Genomic DNA, 9,670 nt, shown 5'->3' on the forward strand with positions numbered 1-9,670 from the left:
CAAAGGGTGTCTCTGCAGTCCTGTTATTGGTTTGTTTTGTTCTCAAGAACTGCCTTCAGTTTGCCATGGCATAGTCAAGTAATGGCTATAACAACAGTGATGGTAACCCCTGTAATAAAGAGGATGATAAATCCAGGGCTGCTGCGATTTAAAATTCATGTCTATCGCAAAAACGCTTTTCTTGCATTCTTTGGCGAAAAAATGCAACCACGCCACGCGATTTTTGTTTTCGTTCTAACTGAAATATGTCAAAATATTCTGAAATGTTAGAAGAAATGGCATACTTTTAAATAAACCTGAAACAGGGATGCAAACAGTGAAACTTGTTTTACCCAATCTCAAATACAATTGGAACTGTGTATTCCGGATTTGCATATTACAGAGCTATCTGCTTTAGCGGGTAGGTATTGATTGTGACGTCTTGTTTTGTGCGAGCGTAACGTCATATTTTTCGAAGCAAATGACGTGAATTGCGCTCACAAAATAATGACGTAACAATCGGTACCTACCTGCAAGGGAGCTAACTCTGTAATATGCAAAGACGGAATAAAGATTACTTGTTTTCAAGACCATCTTTTCTCTGTCCCTTTGGCGGTCTTTACAATGCTGTTGTACATTGCATTAATTTGTTTCTGCTTCAAAAAGTAAGATTTAATTAACACTATGATGATTATGAAAGTAAGTGTCGAGCAACATATTTAGTACTAGCTTGAAAATTGCATCGTCCAAAAGCTGGTAAATATATATACCACATGGGGAATGGTATTACCGTGATTCATCCCAGACAATAAGATGTCTACACTGACCTATCCCGTATTTGCATATTACAAAGTTATTAACCTTTGCGAGTAGGTTTCGATTGTTACGTCATTATTTGTTAAGGGAATTTACGACGTTTTTTCTTATTTTGACGTAACGCTCAACGCTCACAATTGATTTAACAATCAATACCTACCCACAAGGGCAAATATATGCCAACGCAAAATATACATTATTGCGATAGGCCCATCTTTAGACTGGAATATATTCTATGATCCATGTACTATACGTAAGCGAGAGCTTATGCCATTGTAGACTATAAAAGTCATATGCACTTAATTATCTCCTCCATTCATCAAAATAACATTTAACATTTCCATTCGTTTGCTTAATGCATGTACTATATAAAGTGCATGATAACATGGATGCATCAACCTGCTCATATGTCTAGACACCAATGATCCATTAGGGAGCCTTGTAATAGAATTATTTTGTTTACTAATGGAAAATGACAACTGTGGAATATACAGTTGTCGTCATATTTTCTTATATATGTGTCAAAAGGTTTTGTGATAAATGACGCACTTAATCTAAGCACAGTTCTTTTAAATATATTTCATCTTTGCGTATACAAGAGTTATCTGCCCTTGCGTTTAGGTATTGAGTGCGATGTCATACGCCAAACGACTTCAGAGTTATTATTTCAGAGTTTCGCTTTCAAACGAATGACGTCACAATCGATACCTTCCCACAAAGGAGATAACTCTGTAATATGCAAAAATAGTACATTTTAACTCTGTAAAATTTTAATATTTCAGAAATACCAAGTACCTTCGATATTTTTTTTTTTTTTGGTATTGTGTTTCATGCGTGTTATCTGCGTAACATACATTGGTGTTCAGATCATCACACTATCCATTTTCTTTTAATTGGCTTACAAGCGTATAATTGACCATGCTTTCAAAAACGTCGACGGCCATCTTACATATTTAGGTCATTTTATTGCCGTCGTGCGTCTTGCGCTATTCATATTTTGTTAAGCATTATTTGGAGAGGAAAATCCTGTTGGATAATTTGACTGAAGGCAATGCCTAAAGATAATTCAAGTAGGCCTAAAATAACTAACATTACTTAAACGTTTGCAAATAAGAGCGATAACATAAAGCTTATGTCTGATAAAGATTACGTTCACCGGAATCATAAGAGCGTTTGGCCGCTTTGGAATATAATGGGCTTACACAAACTTTGAATTCTTTTATTCGTATATCTGATATCCACAGCAAACATACCTGTACTATATTTTCAAATTCAAATATTTTAATTTACCAAATAAATGTACAAATACATTTAAACGTTCTTTTAGATATAAAGGAGCTTATGTTTGGAACATTTTACCAGACCACATAAGAAATAGCACCTCTCTTTTATCTTTAAGTAAGCAGCAAAGGATCTTTTTTGTGAAATAACTTGATTCGACATGTAGATGTTTTATTTTATATCCTCTTTATGTGTTTGACATATTTCTTATTTTTTGTATTTATCTTGACCATGTGTAAGACGAGCTGCTAAACTCAACATGTTATCAAGTTTAAATAAAGTCTATTATCATTATTATTATTATTACTTCAAAGTTTTTTTACTTGTCTTTACCTTATGAATCCAATATGGTCCCCGAAAACGTTACTTGTCAGTGTGTAGGCCGGCCAGAATGTTGACGATTGTGTTTTTGTATTACATTTCACGTATGTGTTACTGTAGAAGTGCTTTGCACCTCGTGCCCCTCGTGCATTATACATGAGATTAGTCCGACTCTCATTTGCGAGCTGGCGGGAACCCGAATAGGGGATATTGAATACTTTGTTTAACACCATACCCCTCGATGAGTTGATTATACTCAGATGTGGTGTGTAAAACCATCTAATAAAGACAACTCTATGTTATATAAATAAATCAAGTCCGATCACAAGGGGCTTTTAAACACACAGTTTGAAAGTTACACTCGGTATAAAATTAACATTTTTATATTTTGTATAATAATCACATATTATTTTCTGTTGTATTCAGGTTTCGAATGTTACCGCCGATACAAACCTAACTACAAACAAGGAAAGATCATGGCCCAGAATCCCCTGTACGAACCGCCTTCTCCTCCGTCTAAACCAAAGCGGACTTGTATGCGTAAAGCTGTAACTCTGGCCGAACGATGGGCTTTCTGGAAATGCTACTTTGACACAGCCTGCTCTGGACCACTATTAAAATAAACTCAAAAACTAATTATTTCAAACTTTTGAAAATTATATATATTTTTTAATTTGTTTGTGATACATCAAGAAATCTGACATTTTTCCACAAGAAGTCAATGGCGATATCTACCATTCCGCCTTTGCAGGAAGGTATCGATTGTGACGTAATTAGTTTGTGAGCGAAATTCATTGTGTTTTCTCTTAAAATGACGTCACAAGTTATTAGGATTAACAAAATTGGCTTTATGTGACAGGAGCACGTCAGATATATATAATGTACAAATATGATTGTATACGTAAGTTACATGAGAATTATTGAACTTCAATCATCAACATTCACAATTATGAACGAGATGATTTATTGAGTCAATTCGAAAGTGCAACGGACCGTAACCATTTACGGATTGTTGTCTAATTCCCTGATGTAGCGATGTGATAATTGGGATTTGATTTTGATATTATTGATTTAAACGTATTTCGTCTTCGCATATTTCAGAGTTACCTCCCTTACAGGTAGGTATCGACTCAATCTCTCCCAGGGTTCATTGCGGTCCCCAAATTCACAGTAAAATTGTGGGAATCGCAATGCACCCTGGGAGAGATTGGTATCAACTGTGACTTTATTACTCTTTGAGTAATTCTCTTTGAAACGTACGACGTTACATTCAGAGACACGTGCCGTTACAATCCCTACCCGTTAGCGTAGATAACACTTTAATATGTGAAACGAATATATTTTAGCCATGCTGTTCTAAAATTTGGCAAGTTGTACGCCAAATGCTTTTCACTTGATATAAACTTTAAGGAATACTATCCTTAATATTAAACAGTTCTGGACTTAACAGTCTTAATAAGGGATACTTATACTAAGAGGTATGCGTATACGCATTTGTATACGGAAATGCATACTTATACCGAAATTTATCGGTATCCCTATTACAACATTTGGGATTTCGCTGACCATCTCAACATTGAGATATGTACGTGTAGATTATGAAGTATTTCACGTGTGCCAATATCCAAGACGTGTCAACTATATCAGAGCGAAATATAACACACACGAATGAGGGTTTTACAGTTAATGTGAATTATAACTATAGTATAATGTTATAACATTATGAATTATCACGATATCATTATATTTGTGAAAGGTTTTAAATAAAATCAATGCTCACCTTTCAGATTAGATTTCATATAAGAAAAAATCACGTGTGCTTACAAATGATACATTTTATCAGTTACAATTTATGTAATGGTGAAAAACTTTGCTGAACAAAGATATAATGTTGATATATATTGCAATTGCACCAACAAGTCGAGTTGATATTGACGTAAGTATTATTCTGTCTTTGCATATAACAGAGCTATCACCTTTGTGGATAGCTATCGATAATGACGTCATTTCCTTGTGAGCAAACATCATTTCATTTATCTTAAAAATATGACGTTACACTCATGCAAATATGACGTTATAGTCAATACCTTCTCGAAAGGGCAGATAACTCTATGATATGCAAATACAGAATAACAGAAGGAATGTTTAATATAAAATTGATGATATTTCTTTACTCGAACGATCACTTTGCATTTATTGTCTTTCATAACAATCGCCTGTATCTCACATTATCAGCAGCATCATGTCAAACTGAAGTCAGTCGTCTGGCAGAGGATAATATACAGCTGATGTAAATATTTCGTCTTTGCATTTTATAGAGAGACACCTCCCTTGCCGGTAGGTATCCATTGTGATGTCATTATACTAAGAGCAAAATTCGCGTCGTTATCTCTTACATGTAATATAATGGCGTTACGGTCGTAAATAAATGACGTCAGAATCAATACCTACATTCAAGGGCAGATAACTCTGTGATATGTAAATACGGAATATTTAATGTGAGTTTATGATTAGGTTAAATGAGAAAGGGGCAGTTCAATAGTGTATGACATTTGTTATCAAATATGAATGTAATTTTATGGTGGAGCATTGTATTGATTATACTTATATCAATAAATGACACAAATAATATAGAATATTTTTGTTTGTTTCGTTGTGTGTTTCAAGTCACTGAGAGAGAATCGCAAAAACATACAATGTGGTTCACTACAATACAATACAATGTATTAAGTGAAATCTAATAATTCTTTAGTTACATGTCACTAAGAATAGTAAAAACGTATAATACTGTAAAATACAACTCGATACAATGGAATATTATACAATTTTTTATAGGAGCTACAAATCACTAAGAATGGCAGACAAAATACAATACAATGTAATTCAATACGGTGAAATGTTACAATATATAATCGGGAAGGACAAATTATTATACCATACAATGTTATATAATTTAATAAAGTAAATTCCGTAAAGTGAAACGCTATGCTATACAAAACAAAACTTGTTTGTAACAAAGCACTAAGAATGATAACATTAAAAATAATACAATGGAATTCTTTACAATACAAGGCAATGTGATACGTTTCATTGGAATACAATACATTGAAATGATATTCAATACGATACAACACAATGAAATAATCACAATTGATATCAATACTAAACTGTGTAATCACAAACATAACCTACCCCGGAAACCATGGCGATGACCTTGTTGCTTTCTGATAAATCAAAGTTTCTTCCTTTCATTTTAATACTGACGATTTGAAACGAAGGGAGGTAACTCTGGGAGATCGGAATGCCTTATAACACAAAGATAACAGCTATAACGTTTATTTTAGTTTACTTTGCCTATTCCGTCTTTAACGACTTATCTCCCTTTTGTAAAGGTTTCTATTGTAACGTCAGTAATTTATGTGTAAATATTGCGCCATTTTCTCAGGACAAATAAGACGTTAAGATCGCAAGTACGTGACGTCACAATCAATACTTCTCCTCGAGATCTGATAACTATCTAATATACAAAGACAGAATAAACAGTTATGACGCTTCCGTTTATGTGACGGGTCTAATTAGGGAAGGCATGTCTGTTTGGTAGACTGCTGTAAACGAAATAATTGGGTCTGCTTGTGATAGAGAATCCTATTTACTAAACAGCGGTGCATCACTGCGGTATCCAAAATGAAAATGTTTAGTGCCATTTACCTCCAGAAGATTAACATCATCCTGATAGAAGGTCAAAGTAGAAATTGGAAAAGGAATGATCTTGACAGTGATTATGTGTTCCAGTGGACAATCGGCATGCTACAAAACACATGATTACATATCATAAGCATCATATCTATCTGTTTCAAAATTGGCGATTACCAATTTTCAATTTTAGTTACAAGGTGATTGATATTTAGAATCTTTGATTGTGTTTTGATCATAGTCTTATATATGAATTTTTAACTCTTATTTACGGTATTTCTTTTTTTTAAATATACATGTACATTGTAATATCAAAATTGCCTATTCTTTGCATTTTTATTTTAGATTAAGATTTTTTTGTGGAAAGCATTATTCACGGAAAAAAAATAACGATAAAAATAAGTGACGTGTTTCCTGCTACATCCTTCTCGGTCTATAACGGTTCTGAAGTGGTTCGTAACATAAGTTTGTATCCGCTATTTTACTCGTACCAAACTGACAGTATATTCAGTTAGTAACACACCGTCAACAGTGGAGAACTACGTGCGGACATATATATAAGGTAACACATTTCTTTATTAAGATATATATCATCAGGTTTATATAATATAAAATAGGTATCAGTGCCTTAAAATATAAGATGTATTTTGATGAGGATTGTTTTGTCTTTCTAAATTAAGCAAAAATGCAGAATATTTTTTAACAAAAAATGAGACAATGTTGACTTTTTATCCTTCAACAATACATAAACTGATATCTGAAAGGAACCAGCAACGATGAAAAAAAAAATGTTCGTCTTTCAAACAATGTTTCGGCTCTCAGAGTTTGTATTTCGACAACACCAATACTGGCTGCATGGTACTGCATAAATGATATGCCGTAATCAGTTGTTATGAAAAACAGTGTTTGATAGACGGGCATATATTATTATGTGAAACAATACTGACATATTCAACTTAAACATGCTGTTTTAAGAATATTGCATAATAACACATATACATAGGCAGTATCTAAACGTTTGAGCTTTATTTTTTTCATCGTTACAGAAAGAAAAAAAAAGCTTACCATTTTCTTTTTTAACCCTCGTCACAGTACAGCTTATGATTCCACGCACTGACTGTTTATTTTTCGGAAACGTATAGGGCTTTGCACAGGATCCTATTATGCATTTCATTGTGTGTGTATCATGTCTTTTTCTTTTCTACATGGTATTTCATTTTTGATGTTTGTTTATTAGTCTGTTTGTTTGTTTTATAATTATTATATATTAATCTATTTTATTTTTATATAATCTGTTTTTAATTTTTTTTTTTATTTCATTTTATTCATTTTTATTTTATACTTATCTATTTTTTATTTATTTTATTTATTTATTTATTTTTTTTTTCGGGAATAAAGCTAGCTATAACTTGTTCTGGCATGTATATGTGTGTCAATCTTTTCTGTAGTTTGACTCCTTCATCCCTTGTTTTTATTATTTTACTTTCCAGCTATGGCGCTAGCTATTGGTGTCATCGTCTTTTTCTGGTTGCTTGCTGCCGGATCTTTCATTGGAGTGATCATTTGCAGTATTTGCTGTTGTTGCCGACGAGACAAAACAACAATCGTGATGCCACAACAAGCTGGCCCGACTGTCATAAACAACAACAACAACAACAACAACAATGCGATGAGTAAGATCATCTTTTATCTCTATATACTGTAAAGTGCTTTATTTTGCAGGGTCTGTATTTCGCAATATTCGTGATTTGTTTAAAGCGCGAATTAAAACCCTCGCGTCAATCAATACTTAGTGAGCAAGCATCGATGTAACGCAAAAATAACGCTAAAACTAAACATAACGAAATTAAAGCACTGGAACATTCTTCTGCGTTAAATAATTTCTTGCGATTCGTGTTTGGTTCGAACGCAATAATATTTCATTCGAACGCAAAACTATTTTGCCCCTACGCTATCATTCTATCTATAGTATATTCATGTCCGCCACCGTATACAAAACAAATTCGCGTAATTGTCTCCACGCAAAATGATACAACTATGTAACGAACTAAACGTAGAGTCATAATTTTGCAATTACATACAGGTAATTTACGAATCTCTAGGATGTTAAATTGAGGCATAAAATGATATTTTAAAATAAAATAAACAAATTAGATAATTGAATGTTAATTCTGGCGATCAAAAAAGACAAATACAAAATAAGTACCACAGAAAGGAACTTTCGGTGTGTAAACCCCGTTTATTAACGTGGAATATATAAAAATATCTAATATTTCAGACTTAATTATAATAACTCTTTTTTGGGGTAAATATATCCATCAGTCGTATTACGACCAGATTTCTAAAAGGATCCATGATCCGGCATTGGTAATATATCTCAATATTCCAAGATGATTATGTCGACAAATTGTGTTATTATTTGATATGTCAAAATAATTGTCTGCTAAAATTAGGTTACGCTAATGCAACTCAATATAGAATTGATGGTTCATTTATATAAAGTTTGTTTAAATATATAATTATAAAGTATTATTACTATTAGTCACAATTCATTCTTGTACATAACTATTTCTTTTAGTGCAACAAGGCGGTTTCCAAGTACCACAAACTACACATATGCAGAATCCGGGATACCCTCCCCCACCTGGACACCCGCAGAATGTGGGATACCCTCCCCCACCTGGACACCCGCATAATGTGGGATACCCTCCTCCAACGGGACACACGCAGAATGCGGGATACCCTCACCCATCTGCGCCCACGCAGAATGCGGGATACCCTCTCCCACCGGAATACACACATAGTGCGGCATACCCTCCCCAATCCGGAGAGGTCCCTAATACTGGATACTCTAATACAACGAATGTTTCTCAAACTCCCGAATCAGCACAATCTGAAAAGCCATCCGCAGGGAACCCACAAACGGCTGTACCAGCTACTTACTACAAGGAAGTTCATTCCTTTTCCAGACAACCCGTTTTGGAAGAGACATCACCTCCCGAATACAGTGAAGATTATACCGACACAACTCGATTAATCGACTGCTAACCTCTTTCCTAACCGTTTGTGTATATAACTGTTTTATATACAATCTTTCTTTCAAAAATGATATGTCGGTATAGAATATGCCTATATTAATTACATATTAACATATACATTGCATTGGATAAAGCATTAGAAAGCGCTTTTTAGAAAATTTTGGTAAATATATCCAGAAAACAGTTGCCCTTGTTTTAATTCAAGCATACATTTTCTAAGACACCAGAAAATTCGAAGAAAATACGATACAAAATAAGAACAAAAACTTTGTAAACAATGTTAAAAGAGTATTTGTAGACTTTACTAGAATATAAACTGATTTACTAGTAAAAGTTAATCTGATTAAGTATTTAAGCATCAACTTGACATAGATCAAGGTTTACTTTTAAGAGTTCACTTCCCGAGTATTCATATTTACGTACATTACAAACGTGTCACTGATTAACACGATATTAGAACAAACCACACAGAGCTCCTTACTAAAACCGGAATGGCTTAAAATGTTTGCAAGCTTACAGCAATAACTACCATGTTCTGTTCT

At 33.6% G+C, this 9,670-nt stretch overlaps 1 protein-coding gene across 1 annotated transcript in view; it reads left to right on the plus strand.

Moving 5' to 3' along the window:
* The window catches only part of LOC138309276 (uncharacterized), a 33,308-nt gene extending 28,293 nt beyond the window's left edge, over window positions 1-5,015 (plus strand). Inside the window, exon 5 of the mRNA XM_069250446.1 lies at window positions 2,824-5,015. Coding sequence (XP_069106547.1) covers window positions 2,824-3,020 — 197 coding nt within the window. The 3' untranslated portion in view covers window positions 3,021-5,015. The remainder of the gene's footprint in view (window positions 1-2,823) is intronic.
* Window positions 5,016-9,670: the final 4,655 nt, after the last annotated feature.

The sequence above is a fragment of the Argopecten irradians genome, chromosome 15, assembly GCF_041381155.1.
Source record: "Argopecten irradians isolate NY chromosome 15, Ai_NY, whole genome shotgun sequence".
In the NCBI taxonomy this organism is placed as follows: Eukaryota; Metazoa; Mollusca; class Bivalvia; order Pectinida; family Pectinidae; genus Argopecten; species Argopecten irradians.